The 27,027-nt window shown below is 38.2% G+C and overlaps 2 protein-coding genes across 3 annotated transcripts in view; one reads left to right on the top strand and one right to left on the bottom strand.

Annotated features, from left to right (window-relative positions):
- septin5b (septin 5b) overlaps positions 1-26,527 on the bottom strand; it is a 297,634-nt gene extending 271,107 nt beyond the window's left edge. The window contains exon 1 of the mRNA XM_077243612.1: positions 26,518-26,527. The gene's annotated coding sequence lies outside the window, so the exon portion shown is untranslated. The remainder of the gene's footprint in view (positions 1-26,517) is intronic.
- scarb1 (scavenger receptor class B, member 1) lies at positions 1,552-17,590 on the top strand. 2 transcript variants are annotated; one of them, XM_077243569.1, is made up of 13 exons: positions 1,567-1,988; positions 3,127-3,287; positions 5,396-5,537; positions 6,363-6,566; positions 6,660-6,755; positions 8,434-8,549; positions 8,644-8,810; positions 9,628-9,746; positions 13,588-13,661; positions 13,783-13,834; positions 14,868-15,014; positions 15,848-15,920; positions 16,927-17,590. In XM_077243569.1, exons 1-13 carry the CDS (start codon positions 1,869-1,871, stop codon positions 16,935-16,937), a joined length of 1,482 nt encoding a protein of 493 aa, XP_077099684.1. In that variant the 5' UTR covers positions 1,567-1,868; the 3' UTR covers positions 16,938-17,590. The 2 variants fall into 2 exon arrangements, with proteins under 2 accessions (XP_077099683.1, XP_077099684.1); XM_077243568.1 differs by lacking the exon at positions 15,848-15,920 and having other exon boundaries at positions 1,552-1,988.
- Positions 26,528-27,027: the final 500 nt, after the last annotated feature.

A 27,027-nucleotide genomic window follows, 5' to 3' on the forward strand; every position in this document is an offset into this window, starting at 1 on the left:
AAACAACTGCACTTATTGAAAGCAATAAAGATGTTGATGTTGGCCTGTTAAATGTTCACTGAGGAATGCCATATTGTAATGTTTAAAATGTAAGATCCAGCTGGTCCGATGAGTGTTCTCGTGTGACTGATTTTAAATTTTTCTAAATTCAACAAATTTCTTGTAGCAATATATACAGTAAGTTTATTTACATAAGGACATTTAGACACTATTGCGATGCATCACAGTGTCATGTGTTTTCAGAACATTTCAATCACTAAATACACAGATACATTTCTAAGCACTTGCAAATGTCATTTATAATTTGTGGTTTGTCATATTTGCCATGCTCTTTAGGGTCCAAAAGGTTTTCTTGTTTCCTAGGTTTCATGCAGTCCAGATTTGTCTTAGATTGGAAATTAAAAAATCACATGAATAGCCTCTATAAAAAGCTCCTTTGATGATGTTTCGCCTTCACCCTGATTGACATTTCACGGTATTATAGTATAAAATGTCAAATGAGGTGAAAGTTTCAGTTTGACGGATTCGTTGATGTTAGACTTGCACTGGCACACCAAGAGAATCCTGATAAGCTACTGAAACATGAAACTCCTTTGTGAAGTGTGCACATGCTTTTATTTGGACCGTACACCCTAATAATGATATACCGGTGTGTCAAGTAAACTACTGAAAGCCGTTCACTGTCTTATTGTTTGTTTTGCTTTAGGTGAAATTTTAACTGAACAGTCTGATACTTTAATGTTTTAAAAAAGCGTCTTAAAAGGGTAAAGGGTGGTCCTTGCCCTCGGGACATGCTTTACCTACCGAAATGTCTTATGGATACATTTTGTGCTTCAATGCATTTAAATTTATATTTATGTTTTCCTCCCCAAAATCTGTGAAAAGTATCAAACCATGACAGATACTGCGTCATAACTTTTCATGTCACAAAGGTATAGCTGAGTCACCAAAGGCTTAAGACACAGATAAGAGATTTAAGTAATTGTGTTACATACATATGAATTATCAGTGGCAAATACTTATCCAATAAAGATACAATACTCTTATCATGTTCTTCCTGCAGCTCAGTTTGAACATTTATTGTCCCACTTTCATTCACTATACATTGTTTGCTTTGTCAGACATAATACGCCATGTTCTCAATGGCATAAAACATTGTTTTATAGAAAACATTATTCCTATAGAAGAAAATATCATTAAAAACAAATCTGCATACAGGCCTGGCAAAATTATTAACATAAGTAGAATGATGTTGTAAATGCCTAGAGAACTGCAGAATATTTTACTTATTAATTTGAATAAGGTAGTTTGATTAGACGCAGCGTTTGATATCAACAACAAAAAATATGGTAGGCCTTTCTATCTTGCAATCATAAATTTAGCAAAAAAGGCACAAATACTGGGGTCAGTATACATACAATATTTTCTCCTTGAAAGTTAAAAGCTGTTAAAAGATGCCAAACAAAGTGAATTAGTGCATTAGATCTTCCAGACAGTCTATTATTGTCACCCATAGTGGGAGACATGCTATACTGTATAACTACATTACCCAGAATCCTCTGGATTATAGGTGGGGCTTTAAGCATCGTAAACATGGTAATCACACAGCAAGAGCGCTATAAAACCTGCTCGATCAGCGAGCCGGACTTTAACATCACTCTCAGCTGTAATGTACGCGTCCATAAAGTCAGAAGAGCATTAAAAACTCAATGACCGGAGTTTTATGGCTTTATGTCGTATGTAAGTGATAGTTTGTTCAGCTGTTGAGGACTCACTCGTGCTTTGAGCTCCATGCCCTTTCTGGAAGAATAACTTTATTCTTCTCAATCCTTTGCGTTCATTTGTAACGTGAACTGTTTGAAGTAAGGATGGCGGTGTCTAAACCTACGTTAGCGATCATTTTTTTAGTTCTGGGAGGTTTGGCAGTTTTGTTCGGGACTGTCCTGGTGTTTGTTGGACCGATTATAATAGACGATCAAATAGTGAAGGTAAGTTAATCACCTCACAGGTGCACGAGACGCTCTAATCAAACATATTTGCATTTTAAAATAACGTTAAGTTGCAAAACCCCGTGTTTTAGTCTCGAAAATCCTTGAACTGAGCTATGACGTTTTATAGTTGGTTAGTGCGTTTAAAATAAAATGCATAAATGGGAACTATTATTAAGCATTTATTAATAATATAGGCTAGCATGGACCGATTATATGAATAATGTGCTACAAACATACGTAGTAACTTACTTGAAATCTAAACTAAGATTAGATGGTTGTTGTCTTAGTTTGTCAAACTTGTGAAATAAATCACATTGTCAGACAGACTCGTAATTACTGACGCCTTTGTTTTTTTTCCTTCAGAAGATATGTTTTGTTTTTATATTAATTCAGTTTTCCCCCCCAAATGCTATTTGCAGGGGTCTATTGTATTTTACCGTGGTGTTATTTAAAATATATATATTTATTTTATTCAGTAAGGACTGCATTTATAGAAAGACAAAGACATTCAGAAAGATTTATAATGCTACAAAAGATTTCTATTTCAAATAAATGCTTTTCTTCTGAAATTCATCAAAGAATCCGGAAAAAAATATCCTGGCACAACTGTTTTCAACATTGTTGTATAATCAAAAATGTTTATTAAACCGCAAACCAGCATATTAGAATGATTTCTGGAGGATCATGTGACACTGAAGACTAGAGTAATGATGCTGAAAATTCAGCTGTGGTCACAGGAATAATTTACATTTTTACAAAAGAAACATTACAATAGAAAAAAACAATTCAAATTGTAATTTCACAATATTATTGTTTTTACTGTATTTGATCAAATAAATGCAGCCTTGGTGAGAGACTTGCACATAAGAGACTTTTTTTTTATTGAAAAATGGGGGGGGGGGGGGGGGTGATTTGAGATCTAAGTTAAAGATTAACATTACTGTTCCTCCTTTCCTTTTTCAGTCGCACATTTATTTATTTATATTTTTTGTATGACAAATTTACAAATTGTCTGTGGTCCCTTAACAGGCCATAAATCTGTATGTAATAATTATTTAAGAATTCTAAAATGTTTTAAATGCAGCATATCACACTCTGGTCACTAATCATATTTGGATACTTAAAATCCTTACAGAATGTAGAGATAAACCCGAAGAACGAACTCTCCTACACTATGTGGAAGGACATCCCGGTTCCCTTCTTTATGTCTGTATATTTCTTCCATATCGTCAATCCTGATGAAATCCTAAAAGGAGAAAAGCCCATGGTGATACAGAGGGGGCCGTATGTTTACCGGTAAGAAGTGTGTCCCCTTTTTCTGTAAATCTACTTTGAAACCAGATAGATTGTACAAATCACTAGATCTGACTTGACTGGACATATCATGGCTTTGGTGATGGTGAAAACCCTATGGCGCTGAAGTTCATGGTAGGTTTGTGCCTAGTGGTTTACATGTGCCCTGTCAGTCGTCCAGGCAGGACTACCGTAATGTCTGTTATTCGTCCCCTCAGGATATCAAGTGTCCTGTCCATCCCAGAGTGATTTGTAGAGTGAAAACTTTGAATAAAGATTCATATACCTCAAGTTAACTGGGTTTGTTGGCACTGGTCAGTATAACTCCAAAATCATTCCTCTTGTGCGCATAACCTGCCCCGACATTTAACAAAAGATCCTCTTTCTTGATGGACTCGTGATCTTTAGCACAGACTAGAAGTTTGTTTGCAGTAGATGCACTATACAGCTGGTCTGGTGGCGTTAACCTTACTTTGAAGGGCTGAATTTTTTTTTTGTAATGTGCCTTGACAGAGATAAATTAAGTACATAAGGAAAAAAACAAATAATTTCACTTGAACAGTGATATACACTACCAATCAAATGTTTGGTGTCAGTAAGCTTTTCCTTTTTTTTTTTTTTTGTAGAAGATCAATAGTCTTATTAGTGAATTCATCCTTGGTGAGCGTAAAATACTTAATTCAAAAACATTAATAAATCTTACCAACCCCAAACTTTTAAATGGTTGTATACATTTGTGTTGTGATTTAAATTGAACACGTTTAAATCATACTGTCTGTTTTGCAGTATTTCCCACAGCTATTTTTTAAATTTTATTATTATTCATTTGAAAATTTGTGCATTCAACAAATGTATCCTTTTGCTATCCTTTTTTCTTTATTCTCTAATCTGCATCTGTCCACTTTTTCTATTATTGGAGTGGAACTGTGATCCTACCCTCGAGCCATGCATACTAGAGCATTTCACTGAGTATAAGCAGACACTGCTGGAACCGAACGATAACAAAGGTCCACACTTCTGCTCAATACACAATCTCAATTCCCAGCCTCTATCCAGAATTAAAATAAGATTCCACATAAGAACATTTAAGAGCACTATTTAATATTTAGCATCATCATTATTTTACACTGTCCGGTCATAAAAAAAGCTGGTAGGATTAAAATGGGCAAATGCTTGAGTCAGTGATTGGATCATTATTGCAGTGATTCTGTTTCTAGTATGTTACAGTATATGTGTAGCAACAGTTCTTCTAAAATGTTATGTTATTTTCATCAGGAGGTGCATCAATTTTAGGTCAAGATCTTGTATTGTCAATGCAAGAGTCCAGCACTCTGTAAAGTCTCCTCCAGCACATCCCAAAGACTCTCAATGAATTTAAGGACTGCTCTCCGAGGAGACGATTCATGTGTGAAAATGATTCTTCATGCTCCTCACAACCATTCTTTCACAATCTGAGCCTGATGAATCTGGACATTGTCATCCTGGAATATGGCCATGATGTGTCTCATACATGGTTGTTTAAGAAATGAAAAGCTACACGCTCCATTGAGGGTTAGAAATGTTGCCAAACATATAACATGATAGAAACATTAATCACTGAAATAATTATCCAGTCAATGACTTAAGTATTTGTCCTGTTTTTTTTGGCCGTGCAGTGTATAATGTTTTTTTTTTTTTTTTATAAACATCGGAAATGCCTTTTAACTGCTATATGTATAGTTATATTTCATGTATGTAGTGTACTTCTGTTGGCATGCTGTTTGGAGATGGTACATTTATTGCTGGAAAGTTGTTTTTGGCCAGATCATTTTGTTGTTTTATGATTGGTTGTAAATGTGCATTCGTGTCCTCCCTCTCAGTTCTGTGGCTTCTTTTTTTAGACGAGACGCATGACATGTTTGTTTGAGCTTAACTTAAACAAAGCATGCGTTTGGATTTCACAATCTGAGAGGGAAGTCTTTTGCATGGCTTTCTAATGTGCTATTTTTTGCTGACCAAGAACCTCAAAGTTGTTCCTCTAAAAGCTGAATTTTGCAGTGTTAGGATAATATTATTGCTAATCAGCTGGCTAAGGCACATCTTTTTCTGATGTTGTGACACATCTTTTTCAGTGAAAAGCGCTGGAAGGACAACATTACGTTCCATGACAACAACACTGTTTCGTATATGGAATTTCGGCAGTATTTCTTCGAGGAGAGCATGTCTGTGGGAGATGAATCTGATGTGGTCACCATCCCGAACATGCTAGTGCTGGTGAGAATTTGATGAAATATTTAGCCCACCATTTAGGGTTGGGAATCACAAATTTATTCCAATTCTGCAATCGAATACTTATCGATTCCTCTCATACTGAACGGAGTTCTCTTCCACATCTTTAGCACTTGAATAGACAAATACACAATGTCAAAATATCCTTGTCAACTGTTTACTTTTGCTTAAGACAAGCGACAAGAAAACGCAGGTGTAACCGTATATTGCATCTGTAATATACTAATATCGGCTAATATTCCTGTTGCCGTTTCTATAATGTTAATCAAACAACAAAAGACAGAAAATTCACTGTTTGTGACTGAATAACTTTTGTAACTATTTGTAATGTGCATTTTATTTATAAAATATAGTGTTATTTCAAATTTGATTACAGTACCTGAATTCCTGGGAATTTTAAAACGCTTTATTTCATTTGTATATTAAATTGCTAATTTGTTCTTTTTTTAATTACTGAATGTTTACTTGTCTTTAATGCTTGAAATTTGTAATAGTTAGGCTTTTTGCTATAATAGTTTTTGGTTTTTTTTTTAAACCATAGGCAATAGTTCCTTGTGTAAGTGTTGATTTATGTTCATGGTATTTAATGTACAATGAAATGTTTTGCGATAAGACTTAGAATAAATGTGAATGATATCCAAGTTTTGTGGGGGGTTTTTTACCTTAAAAAATAGAAATTGGGAATCTATAAGAATCTGAATCGATTAAGCAAAATTTGAATCTTTAAAATTCAAGCGATTTCCAACCCTACCACCAGGTAAAGCAATTGAGAAGAACTTTAACATAACAGTCCTTGATTCACACTTTCAGGGCGCATCGGTAATGATGGAGAATATGCCGTTTGCTATACGCATTTTGCTCAGCACCACGTTCAAGACCTTCAACGAGGGACCTTTCCTGACAAAACCAGTTGGAGAACTCATGTGGGGCTACGACAGCAAGTTGGTAGAATTCCTGAACAATTATCTTCCCGGCATGCTTCCATCCAGTGGCAAGTTTGGCTTATTTGCTGAGGTGGGTGTTTCCTGTGTATTTAACTGTCTTGTTACAGTAGCTGGTGTTTTTAGCCTCCGCTGATTGTCTTGCTTTGTTTCGCTCCCTATGTAGTTTAACAACTCAAACTCTGGACAGTTCACCGTCTTCACTGGCCGAGATGACATCCGGAAGGTTCATAAGGTGGACTCTTGGAATGGCCTAAAAAGGGTAAGCAAATGCCCTTTGGGACCATAATAAAACAAAAAGGACACCTAGCTCTGTACCAAATCTAGTGAGCTGCCTACCTTGATGACATACATTGTGCTTGTACATAAATGCATAAACGTTTTTAGTTACGCAAGCTTGATCCTACTCGTTGCGTTTGTCGTGGAAATTCTTTTTCTAGACCTTAAATAACAATTGAAAGACAGCTGGAGATCTCGAAAATCATAAGTAGAAGTCTTTATTTCTTGCAAGAAAGGCAGTTCACACACAGGCAGAGTCTGACATGAGAATGGCAAAGGTCTTCTCATTGTGCACAGTTTATATACAAAAGAACATCCCCAAAAACGTAGCCCTCCCTTTCTTGTCTTTGTTCAAGAGCTCATCTTTTCTCCTAGCCTGAGGCCCCTTACATCTACACATTTCTTAGTTCCCCATATTCTAACACTTCTTATCGAAGTATATACGCACACATGTAATTTCAAAAACAACCTCTTAAAAACAACTAAATGCGTATATGTTTTGCTCTTGGTGCAAGCAGGCTTATCTATTTGAGAAGAACAGAACTTGCTGTTCCTCTGCACACGTCCCTATTGACCCGTTCTTCTACTGTATAGATGATGCGACTTGCAGTTTCTTTAAACACATCTATATTCTTAAGAACTCATCAAATATATTATCTAAAGTAAAAATTTCTTACACGTTCTTAAAATGTGTCAGAATGCAATTTCAGGGGTACAGTTAAAAGGTAATATTGTGAAACATTATTACTATTTAAAATAACCGTTTAATTTTTAAATGTTATTTGATCATGTGATGAAAGCTGAATTTTCAAGCATCATTACTCCAATCTTCAGTGTTACATGATCCTTCAGGAAATCATTCTAATATGCTTATTTGGCGCGCAAGAAACATTTCTGATTAATATCAATGCTGAAAACGGATGTGCTGATTAATATTCATGCATAAACTGATTTTTTTTTTCAGGATTCTTTATTTATAAAAAAAAAATGTATATATTACCAAGTCTTTACTGTCCCTTTTCATCACTTTAATGCATTCTTTGTGGATAAAAGTGTTTATTCCTTTTCTCTTAAAATAAATGCTCTTACTGACACAAATAAGTGTTAAACTACTAACATGGTGGATGTGTGACAGTCAATTAGAGTGTTTTAAATAAAGGGCTTTGAATGAATATCTGGTTAGATACTGATTATTAATCACTCGATGTTATCCGCATATTTAATCTGCAACATAATTGTGAACTTTTATAATAATACGATTGGTTTTCTTTTAACTGCGTCCTTATGCAAACACATTAGGAGAGTCTCTGCATGAAAGACACATGGCTGTCAGATAAACGACAGATACTACATTTCTCTTTTGATACGGTAGGAAATGAAATAAAAAAAATTAATGTTGAGGATGTTAACTGACATGATGATTAACAGGGCAGTTTAGACCGTGTTAGGATGTGTTTAAAGCTTTTTCCCAAAGCTTGCATACTCTTCTGCTTCACACTCAAAAATATGTACTTTGTCTTCACAAAACGGTACATACTTTTAGGGCATAGTATAAGTAGGCGTACTGGGACTCTGCATAGGTTTTGGACTAGACTAAGTGGTGTTGCATAAATGAAGTGATATTCTGTATGCCAATCTGGTGCTTTGTGTTATTGGTGCAGGTGGATTACTGGAGGTCTGAGCAGTGTAACATGATCAATGGTACAGCGGGCCAAATGTGGCCTCCGTTCATGAACACCGAGTCGACCCTGCCCTTCTACAGTCCGGATGCGTGCCGGTGAACACCAGACTTTTGCCCTGCCTAAGATGATGCGCTTTTAATGACTGTAGGGTTTCTAAGGGCACGTTCTGTGGCTATTCTCCAATCTCAGGTCCATGGAGCTGGTGTACCAGAGGCAAGGTGTGTCGAGTGGGATTCCCGTGTACCGCTTCGTGGCGCCGAAGACCCTATTCGCCAATGGTGCGGATTATCCTCCCAATGAGGGCTTCTGTCCGTGTCGTCAGTCCGGGCTCCTGAATGTCAGCACCTGTAGACACAGTGAGTCTCCGATCTAGACTCAAACTGCTGCCACTGCACTCACATTTACTACTGTCAAACATGCTGGTGGATCTTATCTTATCTTGAGTCAGTAAAAATGTCCATACTGGTTTTCTAGACAAACTGGGTAAAATCATAATGTGGCCTCTTTCATTTTTTTTCTTTTTTCCTACCCTTTTTCTTTCTTTACTTTTTTAATACCTTATCTGTTTTTCCTACCCTTTTTCTTTCTTTACTTTTTTAATACCTTATCTGTTTTTTCTACCCTTTTTCTTACCCTTTCTTTCTTTGTATTTTTTGGCATTTCTGGTTGAATTTTACAATTTTTTTCATTTTCTTCAACGTTTTTCTTTTATATTTTTCTGGGTGTTTTGTTTTATACCATTTTCCCCTGTTCTCTTTTTTCTTACCCCCTTTCATTTATTTTCTCTTGTTTTTTGCATTTCTGTTCATTTTCTTGGTTTAAATTCTTTAACTTTCCCCGTATATCTTTTTTTTACCTTTTTTTTATTTACCTTATATATTTTTCTTTCCTTTTCACTTTCTTAACCTTTTCTGTTATCTTCTCATCTTTTCTTTTTTTTCTTATTTTTTACCTTTATTTTAACTTTCCCTTTTACCTTTTTTTTGTTTTTACCTTATCTATTTTAGTATTTTCCTACCCTTTTAATTTTCTTAACCTTTTATATTATCTATCCTATTTCTCTTTTCTCCCCTTTCTTTTCATACCCTTTTATTTCTTTCTACTTTTTACCCTATCCATTTGTTTTTTCCCTTTTACATGTTTCACCTTTTTTTCTTTTTTCTCATATCTCAGATTCCCCTGTGTTCATTTCTCATCCGCACTTTTTTGAGGCTGATCCCGTCCTTTTGAAAACAGTCAACGGATTGAGCCCAAATGAAGATGAACATGGTCTTTTTATCGACATCCACCCGGTAAGAAATCCGGACACACAGAAACGCATAACATGTAGCATTCCTACTGGGAACTACTTATAATATAATTACTACTCTTTCTAGGAATAAAATGAAATATTTGCAACATATGTATAGTTATAAATCATTATACAATCTGTAAAATAACTTTCATAAATGTAAAAAAAGATTTGTCAGTTCGAGAAAGCAAACAAAATTAACAACCAGTGGATTGTTCCTTGTCAGGTGACTGAGCAAGTTTGATTCTTTATCTCTCAAGGTTATTGATTATAGGTTGTTGTTGTTATGACTCAAGAAACTTAACATCTTTATCTCTGAAATTGGCCATAAATCTGAAATTGGTCCTTATGTCTTACATAAAATCAGGTGTTTATGCAACAAATTTAGATGCCTTTTAGTGTCAATACATCCTCTAACTGTGGCATAACCATTTTCAAGAGCGTAGGTCAGGACTGAGGGGGCTTTCGGCTCGAGTTTATGTTTGGGCCCTTCCTACACAACAAATGACCTAACTAGAACACCATTATGGAGTACCACAAAAAAATGTAAACATGCTTTGAGGTTGCTAGAATAATTAACATGCCTTGCCTACAGAATGAGCTCTGTTGAGAGATCAAAAACCTGAAACACCAACAAATTCAGAGATTGGTATTTTTAAATGTATTGTCATATCTGTCCTCCTGTCAGATTCTTAAATTTAATCTACAAATCCAATCAGAGTAAAAAAAGACTATGGCTATTACCGATCAAATTAAATCAATATCAACAAAATCAATCTTTGGATGTGACATAAATGGATTTACATAGCAATTATAATTACATAAATTAAGAGATTGCAGTTTAAAATAAATAGTTCAAATACAGAAAATACAGTTCGTAAAAATGGCACTCTAGCTTGTGTAATAACTCTATCAAATTCTCATGTTATAAAAAACAAGAACTATTTAAATGGCTATTTTTATCATTTTACACAAAGCTCGCAGTCGGAGGCTATTAGCCCCGACTGGCCCGTTAATTGCCCTTGCTCGCTTTGACTTGACATTGGAAATGCGGCTGTTCATTTCTGACTGGTATATAACCGATCAACTCAAATGAACCTAAACGGGTAAAGGTGGGACTGTGGGTCCTGATAGTTTTCAGTGTTTCAGCTTTGTCCCTGGTTTGATAATGAGTACGTTGCTCATTACTGCCATTAAACCATTACAACATCTGATAAGCTAATTGGGAATTACGGTTATTATGACCTTTATGATGTTTGTATAGATATCTGCAATTTAATGTCCCATTATAAACAAGATTATACCTTTAAAATCTTAATCTTTTTACATGATCAATGACTGACTAAAGGTTATCTGTTCACATGCATTTTTTAGGTTCAAATATTAATGTTAATTCACTCTAGTGCTGTGGTTTATTGGGGGTTAAGCTGGCTGGAAATCTGGCATTTGTCATTTTGTTGGTTAATTTAGTTTTGCTGGATGTGAAACCCCTGATTTCTGCATCCGTGGGCCTTTTGTAACACAGGCAGTTTGATAAGACAAACTCCACTTTATGACTTCTGATTAGTGTGAGATACAGACACTGCTTTGTGTTGCTAAATTTGACAGAATTGCACAATCATGACACACTACTTGACTGTCTGTTCATCCGGTTGCAAAATTTGATGGTTCTCTCGTTGTTCTCCCTTCATCTGTGTTCAAGATATTTTGCTGAAACCGCTGCTGGGTTGAACGTCTGGGACAAATTCACAGTATGATGCCCGATTAGCTCCATATCTATTGAATCCATTACTAAGCTGTCACGAAAACAGCTCTTTGGTTTCAGTGTTTTCTGTAGGAGCAAATGCGTGTCTGCTCATTACTAGGCCGACATTGAATCTACACCCAAAAAATGAAGCCTTTATGCTTTCCGTAGAGTACAGTTTAATTTGTTTTGTCTAAATCGATTCAGCAGGGTTATTTTTTTAAATAAAAAGTAACCGATTCTGCTCTCTCAGTTTATATGGTCATAAAAACAGCATGCATAAGTAACACCGCAGGACATGCCAACAAAAGTATTGCCAACTATCATTTAAAGCTTCAATCAAAATTACATAATCAAGGTATAAATTGTAGTATTTTGTTCAAACCCATGACTTGTGTTCTTACAGGGTTTGTACAAGGTGCTTATTACTTGAATTTCACTTTTTGAAATTTAAGTCCTGGAAAACCCTTGAAAATGGCTTTTTTTTGGGACTTGAAAAGTGCTTGAATTATTAATAGACAATATATGTGTTATATATATAAATTACTGTTTAATTGTATTGATAAAACAAGTTTCTCAATCAACGCTGCTGCCCATTTGATATAGAGCCATTGTGCATGACTATGAGCATTGTATTGATCATAAATAGGTCAATCATATTTTCATTGGAGAAGAAAAATCAGTTTGTAAGGAACCTATGACAAAGATATCGCTTTCCACATTCAGTGGTTAAAGTTACCGCAGTCATTGCATCTGCATCACTTTATTTGTAACATTTTATTATTATTTATCTATTTACCTTTTAAATTTAAAATATAATAAAGATATTATTTGATAAGCGAGATCTCTGATAGATCTGAGTAACCAAAATATAAAATAAAATACATACAAATAGTGCTTAAAGGCTTGGAATTTCATTTTACAGTATCTGTACAAACCCCCTGTTCTTAGGGCCATGCAGTACTCTAAAATAAATGTAGTCATTTCCTACACTATAGTTCTCTAAATTTGTTTTTTTTATAGTGATGAAAGTCATGTGCTTCCCTCTGAGGTTGTTGAGCCTTGTTAGTAATGAACCTTCTGATCGCATCATAAATCACAGTGACTTTCACTTCAAAAGATTATATCTTAGAACATATAACTGCTTGTAAATTACATAGCTGTTGAGAAACCAATCAAATGAGCAGTTGTAATAGTCACTCTTCAGGTTGTTTTATGACTTTGTCTGATAGCATCAAGAAATGTCTATGAAGTAGACCAGGCTAAAGTACACTTTCAAAGTTTTTTTTTTTTTTTTTTTTACTTCTATTGAGCAAGGGTGCAACTGAAAACTGTAACTTTATGTAGTCTTTATTCATCAATTTTAAATGATATTCCTTTTAACTTTCTATTAATCAATAATATTGTGGAAACGTCACTTAAGAACTGTTTTCAAAATTGATGATAATCAGAAATGTTTCATGAGCATCAAATCATCATATTAGAAGAATTTCTTAAGGATCATGTGACACTGAAGACTGGAGTAATGATGCTGAAAATTCAGCTTTGATCACAGGAAAAAATTACATTCTTATATATTTTTTATTCTACTTTTTCTACTATTTTAAATTATAGTAAAAACAGTAATTGTGAAATATTACATTTTGATCAAATAAATGCAGCCTTGGGGATCATATGAGACTTTTAAAACCATATAATTTTATAGACCCCAAACTGTTGAACGGTAGTGCATGTTTTAAGTAGACCAGGGAAAAATGCTTTAATGATGCTTTAACATTTTAATCTTCATCCAGGTTTGAGTTTCAGGAATTTTAAGGGTCATTTATGGATATTTTAGTTTGTTTGTTTATTTGTTCATCAGGAATGTGTCTTCTGGTTAATTTTATTTTTATTTTTTATAAAGGTACTTCACCTAATTCTAAATGGAATCAAATGTATAAAAGAAATGAACAGTTTTCTAAATCGAATGTTAGCTAAACCTCTACTTCAACTACGGGCTGAAATTCTCTTCCCAAGTGAAATAAATTTCACGAATGAATCTCTTAGCGTGGTGACATAACACATGCAACAGGCTTTCATTGAAGGCTTTGTATTACAGGAGACTGGAGTGCCGATGAACGTTTCCATTCGGCTGCAGCTCAACCTGCTCATAAAGAGTGTTTCGGGCATCTCGTAAGTACAGCACAAATGCAGTAGGTCAACAGTCATGACGGTCTCTCTGCTCTGAGTCCTGTTGTTGTGAAACGTGTTTGTTTTTGACTCTGTTCTGTGTGCTGTGGTTTGCTTGTTTCAGAGAAACAGGAAAGATAGCGGAGGTGGTGATGCCCATGATCTGGTTTGAAGAGGTAAGAGTGAATTACCAATGCACAAAAGCATAAATGTCTTTAAAAGCATTAAAATGTCTTAAATGTGCCAAATACAGGCATAATTTTAAAAAAAATTGTACATTAGGTTTTACATGTCAAATTTGCTTGAGTTTGGGGTTTAAAAGAGACTTATTTTCAATAATATAATCAATTTGACTTCATTGAAACTATTGGATACAAACAAAACTTGAATGCATGAACTCGAACAAAACTATATTGAGTCAATATATTACTATATATTGACATTTCACTTGTCATTTAGATACGCGACACTTTTTGTGAAGCAAGATAACCCAAGATTCTGTTTACCTGGGCTTTAGAACGATCCAGGGTTAACGTTGTTTTTTTAAAGTCTATACCGGGGGTGTCTTGCCTTAAGATATATTAAAGTCCCCCTGTAGTCAATCATTTTATCCCTAAAAACTCATCTTTGAAATGTTATTTGTGATCAAAGTTTTTTTCCTTAGGAAAAAGTCTTCATGACTTAAAATCGCTTTCAAACTGTGTTTTTGAGACTGTTTTTGGTTCACTGCAGTTTTAAAGAGAAAATATTCTGCAATGGTGTTGACTAATGAATTTGCACATGGTTTGTCTTAAATCATATTAAAACACCACATAGACCTATAAACATTAACTTTATTTTCACCACAAGGGGACTTTAACATTTTAACCACTTTAAAGTTTTATTATTATTATTATTATTTTTACATTTGTATCATTAGATATTAAAGTAAGTTGAAACTCAATTGCATTTAAAAGTGTAATCCAGCATTCTTGGGATAGGCTAGACTGTGAAGGATCCACTCGTTCTATCTTTCGTGGCCCAGGAAATGAAGACATTGTAGGCCTCATTTAAAGGAGCCTTCGAATTGGGACGGCCTTCGTTGCACGTTGTAACCCATTCGGCCTTTGCAATGTCCCCATTCAGAGGATACATCCTTCATTGTCTGTGCTATGTGACTTGAATTCAGTTCAAAAGAGCAAATGAACAAAATGTTGTCGTCTTTCTCAGAGCGGCTACATTGATGGTCCCGTTCTCAACACGTTTCGCACTAATCTGGTGGTGCTGCCCATGGTCATGGAGTACATGCAGTACATCTTCATCGGTCTCGGACTAGCAACCATTCTGGGAGCTGTGATTTTATACCTTAGCGACAAGGTATGTAGCCAACTGCACTATTTATGCATGCTTTTATGCAGTTTTACTAATATTAATTTGATTCAAAGTGTGTATGTTTGTGTGAGTGCATATGTGTGAGATTTGGAGAGGAAGTGGGTTTACATGATGTTGAGCAAATGTGGTTTGGTGTTTAAGCGTGTCTGAGCTCTGAGGAGGTAAACTTTAGCATTAGAACCCGAAAGCACTTTAACGTTCCTTTATCACCCCACTTTAACACTCTGCATGGGCTTCGATGGTTTAAAGTGCAACATTTGCATGGTTTGTTTTACAGAAAGCCTGGAAAAAGACATCAGGTTCTCCCACACAAGGGGTCAGCACTAAGTGATATATACATATTCAAAAACAAAGATTACAATGAGAATAACAATCAAAAATGTGTTATGTGCATGTAATTGTTCCAAATCTCTAAATTTTAAACCATTGTTTACAATGTAGTTTAAAATAAGCAAAGGCTGATCAACTTTAAATGTAATGTTGCTGATTTGAAAAAATGAAAAGCCACAGTGAGATCTCGGCAGATGTGAATTCTATTGCACCAGTTTTATTGTAAAAACATGTGAAAATCAAGTTTCAAAGCATGTGATTTACCAAATGCATGATCATGTACTTGCATGCTCCCACCCCATTTCAATCACTCACACCCTGCATGCGTTGCCGTGCACGAGCACTACGGGCCGTTCAAATTCCCTTCAGGTTTTGTCCGCTGTGATCTCAACATTGTCACTGTGTCCAATAATCAACCTGAAGATCACTGGCTCCAAATCAGTGTCACTGCCCACCTGATGTTCAATGAGGTCTGGTTATTCTTTTAGGAAAGCGTAAAAGATACAAAACACGACCCGACCAATGAGACGCAGGCTGAAAAATTAAACGTGAACGAAACAGGTGGGTTTTTGGATCAGATATGGCTCTTCTCAAACTCTTCTTCTGCAGGTGGGATGTTTTTTAGGTCACGAGCACACTGAAGTGAACGCACCTCCTTTCACTCACATGTACCTGATAGTCACTGTATTTCATTTAATCTGCTTCACTTATCTATCCATAACTCATCAGAACTTTGCAGGCAATGTACCCTCTAATTTGTTTGCTTGCTGAGCAAAACCAAGTGTGCTGCGCACGTCCTGAAAAGTGAAGCCAAAACTTTTCGATCGCCCGTTGTGGCAGCAGAATCAGTCATAATCCCCTTGGTCAGCGTTTTCTGTAGCAGCACGCTTTCAGAAACCCTCCACCTTCCCCAGCTCCACCTGTATAGATCTGCTACGGGTAATGCATGTATGCTATATTGTGCAGCAGTGTGTCGTGTTTGTGTTGGCAGTAGCAAGTCCTGTATTTGCTCTGCTACAGCAATAACAGCAGCAGCGTAGCAGATCTATTCCACCAAGACCAAACAGATCAACATTACCATATATCTATTTCAATCCCAAACATTCTGAGTTGTCATGACAATCCCATTTAAACTTGGGTGAAAAAATACATTAGAGGGTACAGTGTTTGTGTGACAAACTTGAGTTTCTGATATGCAAGCATGGAGGATTTTGCCAAAAAGAAACTTGATTTTCTTTTTTACACACATACTTTAAATAAAACCCAAACTCCAATAGAGTGGCTCCAGATGATAACCAACACATGGTAAAGTCCTTGGCAGTTCCTGAATGGTTAGCTTTTTTTAATAATAAAAAGATCCAACTTTACTTTCCACAGGTTATGCTTTATTGTATAGTCGTTATTTTTCTGCCACTCAAGAAAAATATTGAATAATACTTTTTTTTTTATTTTAACATATGATTCAACTTAAAGGTGAAGATTTTATATCTTGTAAGCAGTTTAGTGGAACTTTAATTTTGGTGAGGAATGTTTGATAACATGTTGTTGTTGTTTTTCTTCACCGCAGATAAAAAGTAAGCTGTGTGGCCAGCCCTGCACAGATGTGGATCCAGCCAGTGAAAAGACCCCATTACTACAGGCCTCAACCAGCTAGAGCCACTCTCCACACTGCAGCTCACTGTTTAAACCCTCAATCCCACAGTCCACTGGACAATAAATAAAAGCTATTTTATTAAGCGTTGTGGTTGAATGAACTGGATCAAGAACAGGATTATGAACTCTTGAGTGGCTTGTTTTTTGCACAGTAGTTGGGTCTAAAGTTCTCCGTGGGTTCAATACTACGTTTTTTTTGTTTTGTTTTTTTTGTATGAAAAAGTGACTAGCAACTGTGCTGTGGTACACTTTAAAATTAAATAATTGACAATATACTACTAGACAATGAACTTTCAAATGGTGCACTTGTATAGCTTTAAGAGGAATTGTCAAAAACACTCCAAACCTTTCTTCCTCTAAAGGGGAAAATGTAGTTAAAGACCTTTAACCTTTATCCTGTAAATAAGGAAGGGATGTTACACTTTGTAACATTTCTGTGCCATTGAGTAAAATGTGCTCTGAAAAAAAATAAAAATGCTGAGCCAACATGTTTCTCAGTATGCTGAATACACATTGCTTTTGTTCTGTCTGTAAATCCACTTGTATTTAATGTAATAAAAAATATATCATTGTTTGCATTCTCTTGATTGTTCAGTATAAAATGGTATTGTTTTTAACTTTTATGAGACTTCATTCAATAATGACTTTCAGTTCACTTTGTGTTTATTTCTGCATTATTTGCAGACAAATGTTGTGTGAAAACTTTTAAAGATGATTATATAACTCTGACTGCACATGGTTATGAGTCCATGATATATTTTAGTAGGCCTACTCCTTAAATACTGTTAAGGTTAATCAAAAGCTGTGCAGATGAGTAACTGTTGTCTTATCAAGTTGTATTTTGTCCATTTAATAGCTTGTCCGTCTTATTTCACCACAAAATCAAAAGAAAAATAAGATGGAAGTGCATTGCATGAAGCATATTTCCCCTAAAAGTTTTAATTATGGTAACATGTCTGACTTCAAGGGATAGTTCACCCAGAAATGAAAATTATTTTCTCAAGTTGTTCCAAACAAACCTGTAGGAATTGATTTATTCTGCTGAACACAAAAGATATTTTATAGAACAGTTGACAGACCCCATTGACTTCCATTGTATTTTTTCTCCAAAAATGGAAGGCAATGGGGTTCATCTTCTAAATATATTTTATGTTCAGCAGAAGAAAGAAATTGTTAAATGTTTGGAACAACTTGGGGGTGGTGAACTATCCTTTAGATATTATATTACTTTATAATCAGGCCACTGATACTGGGTCAGGTGCATTTGTTTGATTTACTTCAGCCTAAAATTAGCACTACAAAATAAATACAATTTCTAAATTGTACTTTATAATAACTGTCATTATTAGTAGCATTACAGTAATGAGAATGAGTCTTTATTTTTGCCGCCATTTTTAAAATAGTAGTTATTTTTATCACCGCGAGATGGCAAAAGCGAGCAACAGTAGGCCTACAGCAGGCGATACCGAGTTTGTGTTGAATTTACTCATTCTTTGGTCTTGTATTAGTAATTTATTTTATTGATAGTTTTTAATCAAACAGTTTGTATTTATTTAATGTTTGATAAGATTGCGTATGAGAGCAGAGCGGAGTTGAAGATATACATACACAAATCTTGGCAAACGTGTCGCTGCTGTGTATATGGCTCCAGAGAACGCAATGACATACTTTGTAATTTCAGAATTAACCTTATATTTTCCCTTCAAAATCTTCATGTTTTTTTTCTAGTGTAACATAGTTAACGTTAAATCTCAGGCAAATGTTATTAAAAATTTACCCCAAAGCCTACTATATCATATTTGATACATGGATTTCTGATGCCTTTAAGATTATACATTTTTTCTGAAAAACGTGTTTATAGGCTGTACAATCTTCTATGCCTTCTCTTCTCTGGTTGACACACACACTTTTTTAGTAAGTAAAATGTATTTTTGCTTTGCAATCTTTAATGATTTTTATAAAGTAAATATCTGATATACTGTTATAAAGATCTCACTTATTTACATTACAAGCTAGCAGAATTTCATCTTACTTTTTGGCATAATACATCTGCACTGAATTGCATATTTTTGCTCAGGATGGGCCTCTGAATACATTTTTTTTTCCTTCTCGAGTTCCACATTCTTACTAAATCATACTATATGGGCCATAAAAGTCTGATGTATCATATATCATACAAAACATAAAATATGCCATTTAAAAAAAGAAGATTTTCTTTTATATTTTGTCTAAAGGTTTCAAAAACTAAACATGAGATTATTCTGGCCATTATTTCATATGTCCGGCTTTACGGGATTAAAGCTCTATGAAATCAGAATTGGATTTGTGTGCAGTTAGTTCGTATACAAGATATCTATTTAAAAAGATATCTATTTAAATCTATTTAGTGGGTGTGCCCATTTTTCTGTATATTACAATGCTTTCTACAGTGAAATTGTCCCTCCCCATAATTCCACATGCCATCTAGTAATAGCAAACTGAAGCTTTATCCTTCTGTTCTAGCACAATACAAACATAAATAATGTAATTTTTTCATGGATGACATTTAGAGACAGTTAAAATTTGGTTTGGAATCATTTCTCATAAGATTTGCAAGTGTCAATCTGATGTGTCAGCATTAACCATGTGCTTTGGTGTATGTAAAAGTCCTTGGGGTTTCCCAGATTCCCAAACAGAAGGGTTACCACTTTATCATTGCAGGTCATCAGAATTTCAACATTTGAACTGAAACGTGCAGTAAGAGAAAAGAGAAAAGATCGCTTCGGCTGTCTGTTTGACGGCTGTTCAATCGATGAAGTTGGCAAACGTATAAATGTGACCTTTTCCGCAGAGCTGCTGCACTTCAATCTCATGTCCTGAGGGAATGCGTGTCTGTGTGTTTCCTTGACCCACTCTGCTGATTACGGTAACCTATGGTGTCATGGCCACAAAGCTGTCTAGCATGTGAAATATAGAGCGTTATACAGACACCGCAATGAATCATATCTCAAATATATACGATTAAACAAACCCCAGCACTCCATTGCAGTGGTCTGCCACTTTGTATGTGGTGTAGAGATATATATTTCTTGGATTTAACCTCAGTAGTCTCGGTTTGATGAAGCAATTCATCAAGGCAGAACAACACCGTACCAGATTAGACGACCCAGGCAAGAGCTGAATGCAAAGAGAAAACATGCTTCAAATATAGCTCCGTTGGGTTCTCCCTGTTCATAGATTGTTCTATTTGTGGACACCAGTTGTTTGTGTCCATCAAACGTAATGGAAAGTTGAAGGGATAGTTAACCAAAAAATGAAAATTCTGTCATCATTTACTCAAGTTGTTCCAAACCTGTACGAGTTTCTTTCTTCTGCTGAACACAAAGGAAGATATTTATTTCCATACTATGGAAGTCAATGGTGCCCCACAAGATATATTTCAAAATATTTTTTTTATGTTCAACAGAACAAAGAAATTTATACAACTTGAGGATGAATAAAAGATGGCAGAATTTTCATATTTGTGTGAATGACCTGTTGGTTTGTCTTTGTTTAATTTGTTTTCCATGCCTCTTCTCTTGGAGTCGACATAGTGAGCCGTTTACCTGAGCGATTTGGTGTTTGTATTGTGTTGCTCTGTTGTGTCTGATGAAGATACTTTGGCTCCTGTTTACCACCACACTGGAGTGAGTGGCTTTGACGTCCAAAGGGAGGGTGCAGGTCATCCCTTCGAGAAACATCAAACCCAGATGTAATTGTGGCCGCCCTTCCAACATCTTTGATGTCTGGACCCAGACATGACCAAAGTCTGGTGTGAAATTATAGAGCGGAGTAGACACAGAATATTAATGCTGATGCAGAAAAGCATGATGGGTGAAGGTCATGAAAACATGTCCACTATACCTCTTAAAAGCTATGCGATAAGTAAGATTATTATTTTTTTAAGCTTTTATTAAACAAGGATACATTGAATTAATCAAAAGTGACAGTAAAAACATTTATAATGCTACTTATATTTCAAATAAATGCTGTTCCTTAGAACTTTCTATTAAACAAAAAAATCCTTTAAAAAAATGTGCACAAAAATATTAAACAGCAAAACCATTTGTTCTCTTTCATAGGTATACTCAACGCTGTGTGGCTTAAGATGCAGTGGGAACGCCCTCTGGGTGTGCCGATTGTCTGAAGCCCTTTCATTGGCTGATGGCGCGAGCGGCGCCCCGACCCTCTTGCGTCGTCATATTATATTAGCGCGCGCGGCATCTGCTCCTCAGATTTCTCTGCCTTCACGAAGTGGCCATCTTAAGCCTTTGGGTCTCGGTTTTTCAGGCCCAAATATTCGGATTATAACATCAGCATTCTTCATTTGCACTTCAGCGACTGCGAATAGGGGAACTCAGTTGTCCTTGCGATGAAGTGCCATGGAGTTTAGTCATTGCCCGCCGCCATGCATTCGCCATGCATTCGAACGACGACCCTCACGGTAAGTGTGTGAAATGTATGGGTTTTTTGCATGCGCGCGAGGCTGTTTTAGGCTTGCCTAAATGCAAATTTTGTGATAACCTGTTTCTCAAAACCCTCCGCTCTCGGCTAGTTGTTTTTGAGAAGGAATCATTTGTTTCCCCCCGTCGCACTACCGAGGCTGCTGAGGCCTCGTTGGAATCCGCGACCTGGGGTTCGGATGTAGAGCTCGAGGATACGGAGTACGAGCAGACGGGCCAGGCCCTTTCTCTCCCTCCCTCTCCCGAGCACGCCAGTCGAGTTTGCGCATGATTATTTATGCCCCAGCCCGAGAGCGCGCGAGTCGGTTTCTTTCGGGCTGGAAGATGAGATTTACATCGCAGCGTCCGACTCCGAGGATTTCGGGCCTGCTTCAGCTACTGACGGTCTCCCGCCTAGCGGCCAGGAGGCGCAGCCTACTGCGGCCTACACAGAGCTTATCGAAGTGCTTTCGCGCGCTACAGAGAAGCTCTCTACTGGCCCGACGAGCCTCGCGAGTCACAATCGTCTAAACTCGACGAGAGATTTTTAAGTGGCCCTAATTCTAGGCCTGAGCGGAGAAAGCTGCCCTTTTTCAGTGATCTGCATCACGAGATCTCCCGATCCTGGAAACAGCCTTTTTCCGCGAGTCTAACAAACGCAGCAGCTGCTGACTTCACCAACCTTGTTGGTTCTGTGGAGCTGGGCTATTCCGCCATTCCAGCGGAGGACACGTTGGCCACTCACCTTTCTCCGTCGTCGGCTCCGCCGTGGAAATCTCGGCCCATCCTTCCTTCTAAACCGTGCAGGACTACTTCCGCCTTTATCGGAAAGGCCTACTTGGCAGCTGGTCAGGCAGGCATGGCCCTACATACTATGGCAATCCTCCAAGCCTACCAGGCGGATGTCTTGAAGGAGATGGACGAGGGAGATGGAATTACACCGGAAGCTGTCAAAGAGTTTCGTAAGGCCAAGGATCTGGCCTTAAGAGCCACCAAGCACACCGCACGCGCTATAGGTCGTTCTATGGCGGGGGCGGTTGATGCAGAGCGCCACCTATGGCTCAATCTCACAGAGATCCGCGACACACAGAGATCTCCCAGAGTGAGGGAGAGCGGAGCCCGTCTCCTACTTATAGCCCCATTCTGGCCGTCCCAGCCGTGGTTCTCGGAGCTGGTTCCTCTTCTGGAGCTCCCCCCCTGGGAGATTCCGGTCAGGGAGGATCTGCGGTCCCAGCTTCAGGGCAGGATATGGCATCCTCACCCCGACATTTGGAAGCTATGTGTATGGCCCATCAGAGGCCGCTAGCTCTGAGCTTTGGTCTTCCTGCTGACGTCCAGGAGACCTTTTAGAGTGCGAGAGCCCCTTCCACAAGGAGGTTGTATTCCTCCAAGTGGAGGGTTTTTGAATCGTGGTGTTCGACACACGCTACGGACCCAGTAAGCTGCCCAGTTGGTTCAGTGCTGGAATTCCTACAGGAGAAGTTTGCTTCTGGAGCGGCTGCCACTGCTCTGAGAGTGTATGTTGCTGCTATTGCCGCTCATAGAGAGTTGGATGAGATCCTCCTGGGTAAATTGAGGTTAGTGTCAGCATTTTTGCGTGGGGTTAGGCGCCTGAAACCATTACGCTCCCCTGGAATTCCCTCTATGGGACCTGTCGGTCGTCCTGGAGGGCTTAACGGAGGCTTCCTTTGAGCCCTTAGAGTCAGCTCCAGAGCGGATACTGACTCTCAAGGTTACTCTTTTGTTAGCTTTGACTTCATTGAAGCGGGTGGGGGGTTTGCAAGCTCTTTCTGTTAGCAAGACATGTATAGACTTCGCTCCTGGTCTGGTCAGGGTGACCTTGAGACCGAAACCGGGATATGTGCCCAAAGTATTGTCCACAGCATTCTGCTCTCAGGTTATTGACCTTCACTCTTTTCATCCTCCTCCTTTTGTTTCTGAGGAGGACAGGAAGCTTAACTTGCTCTGCCCTGTCCGAGCATTGAAGTTATATGTGGATCGCTCTGGCGATTGCAGAAAATCTAACCAGCTCTTGGTATGTTTTGGTGCTGGCCGTCGCGGGCTTGCCGCATCAAAGCAGAGAATTTCCCACTGGGTTACAAAGGCTATTTCACTGGCATATGAGGTGCGCGGCCTGCCTTCACCTCTTAGCATCAGGGCACATTCCACCAGAGGCGTGGCTTCCTCTCAAGCACTTTTTAGAGGTGCCCTCCTGGAAGACATTTGTGTAGCGGCAGGCAGGTCCTCTCCGCACACTTTTGTCAGATTCTACAGTTTGGATCTTGACATGACTCCAGTGTGAGTGTGAGTTATCTGGTCTTTGTACTAGTTACGGCAGCGCTTAGCTTGGCGAGTTTGGTATTTCTTTCCCACTGCGTTGAGTGAACCTATGGAAGAGAATGTCTCTGGCTACTGGTGTAACCTATGTTCTCTGAATAGGGAACGAGACGCTGTGTTCGCTGCCAAGCTCCTTGCGCTGCCGACAAGCTTCCTTTTTCGGCAGAGAAATCTGAGGAGCAGATGGCGCGCGCGCGCTAATATAATATGACGACGCAAGGGGGTCGGGGGTGGCACCTGCGCCATCAGCCAATGAATTTGCGTGATTTTATAAGGGCTTCAGACAATCGGCATTCCCAGAGGGTGTTCCCACTGCGTCTTAAGCTACGCAGCGTCTCGTTCCCTATTCAGAGAACATAGGTTACACCAGTAACCAGAGACGTTTGTTTTTGTTTTTTGACTGACTGATTTTTGACTTACTTGCTTTTGGTTTTTATGATGCTACACTCCATACTTTGGATAATATTACATTCATGAAGCATACATGTAACCTTGCTTAATAAGTCTTTTGTCAGTGCTGTGGAAAAATATGAGAAAAAATATTGATTCTGATATTTTCTTTCAGATTAGCTTGTTTTATTCACCCCATTTTGATTGTTTGACAGAAGCCTTCCAAGAAGGGTCCTTAACAAGCAGATGGAAATAATGTTAGAAGTTGAAAATTATGATAATGAAAAAGAGCCCTGCAGTGTAACGAATACGGTACACATTTGTCACATTGTTCATCCACTGATGCATTGAATTCCCAACATATGGCAGAGAACACTTAAACACAGAACAGTAAAGATGTGTTTTCAGACCTGCGCTCCAACCTGTATCAAAGGACAGAATATGATTTACCTTGAAAGGATCCTTGAGCATCACTCACACTCCGAGACCTGTTGCGCTCAGAGAGTTGTGTTAATTTTAGTCTTGCTGTAATCAGATGCTACAGTGACATCTTCAGCTGAAGTGGATCAGCTTGTCTTTGATAACCTGTCATTCTATCTTTTGAATGCCTAAATGGGTTTTAATGATATGCTTTATGGAGTCCAATCAGACATATCAAAGAATGCCTCTTTAACAAATGATTAATCACAGCAGCCCAAGCCATCTGCATAGAATAATTATAATTATCATATTAGCCTAGATATCCCTTGATTGATGAGGCCTAGCTTGTCTGCATTTACAATGTTCAATTATTAATAGTGAATCATGAAGCTCAGTCACGGGGGAAGACCGATTGAGGCAAAACATGCAAGAGAAGTGCATTAAGTTGCTTAGTCTTCTTCTTCATCATCCTCTCTCCACGCTTCTAGCTAAACAAATGGCCTTAACACTGTAATGGACAAAAGAGCAATTACGCTTGGAGCACTAAATAATTTCATTGACGTGTTATGCTGAATTTCATTGAGCTGTAATCCTCTGTGAATTATATCTATGGCCTTGAGTATCTAAATTGCCTTGCGTGACAATAAAGCAGTTTCAGAAGTAAAAATCCTTTTCATTTTCTCCATAGAGGTCAGAAAACTACTCGGTTACTCACGTAACCTCAGTTCCTCAGAGTTAGGGAACGAGTATTGCGTAGTTATACGCAGCGGGGAAACTCCTTTTCCTCGATTTACTGAAGCCTTTATTTGCAGCTGCACAGCTAGAACATAAGCGTCTGGCTCGCTCATAGGCTGCGTTGCGGCAACTGCACATCCAATGGCGCGGGCGTGACCTCAGTCTATAATAGTCCCCGAATTCGCCATTATAGCAGGTTTAACGACTGAAGCGACAACTTGCCATGTTACTATAGTGCGGCTGGCTACGCAATACTCGTTCCCTAACTCAGGGAACTGAGGTTACGTGAGTAACCGAGTAGTTCCCTTTCGAACGGTCACTTCGTATTGCGTAGCCATGGGACGCCATGAAAAACGCAGCACTGAGTAATTGACCGCCACTGCAACTCAGGCCCCTGAGCATACAGAACAAGCCATAACCGCATAAATATGTATAAATAGACCAGTCACCGTCAGGTCTGAAATAGTACACATCAGTTAGAAATAACCCAACATACTACACCAATGATTCCAGACACTGTCGGGGTTATTAGTATATGAACACAAACCGGTCAAGTGGGTTTATATATGAAATTATAACCGGCCAAAGCGGGTTTTATATATGTATGGAATATAACCGGCAAAAGCGGGTTTTATATTTGTCATATAACCGGCCAAAAGCGGGTTTTATATATATGTAATATAACCGGCAACAGCGGGTTTATGCATGAATACAACCGGCCAGCAGCGGGTTTAATATATATATGTGAATGTGATTGTGCACAGTAATACATGACAAGACCGGCCACCGACGGGTCTTAATCATACCGAAAACACCTTCGCCTGCAGGGAAGGCACTTCCATATTATAGAAATTCATAAATGTGGACGGCGAGGACCAGCCGGCCGCCTCACAAATATCACTAATGTGAATGCCAGATGACAAAGCCCATGACGAGGCCATACCTCTGGTCGAATGGGCTTTGATGCCGAAAGGGCAAACTTGACCCGCTGCGGTATAAGCCATAGAAATAGCATCCACCATCCATCTAGACAGTCTTTGCTTAGTGACTGGATCCCCCTTGGATCTACCACCAAAGCAGACAAAAAGCTGTTCTGATTGTCTGAAAGACGCAGAACGCTCCAGATAGATTCTCAGCGCTCTGACAGGGCAGAGAAGATTAACCTCTCCATCCTCTGCAGAAGGAGGGAGGGCTAATAACGTCACCACCTGTGCTCTGAACGGTGTTGAGAGCACTTTAGGAACGTAACCATGTCTGGGCTTGAGGATGACTCTGGAGTCATCTGGACCCAACTCCAAACATGCAGGGCTCACAGAGAGTGCCTGCAGATCTCCCACTCGCTTGATAGACGCCAACGCCATAAGGAGAGCGGTCTTCAGCGAGAGAGGTTTTAGATCAACCAATTGGAGTGGTTCAAAAGGCGGACCTTTCAGAGCCCTCAGGACCATGGAGAGGTCCCAAGACGGCACAGATGGAGGTCTGGAGGGGTTCATTCTCCTAGCACCTTTAAGGAATCTCACGACCAGGTCGTTTCTTCCCAGTGACTGGCCAGCCACCAGAACATGATGTGCTGCTATGGCTGCCACATACACTTTGAGCGTGGACGGGGAGCGACCCGCATCCAGCAGCTCTTGTAAGAATGAGAGAACCACAGATATCTCCCATGACTCCGG

Source organism: Siphateles boraxobius, unplaced genomic scaffold, assembly GCF_051911475.1.
Source record: "Siphateles boraxobius isolate OS27281-9 unplaced genomic scaffold, OSU_SipBor_1 25, whole genome shotgun sequence".
NCBI lineage: Eukaryota > Metazoa > Chordata > Actinopteri > Cypriniformes > Leuciscidae > Siphateles > Siphateles boraxobius.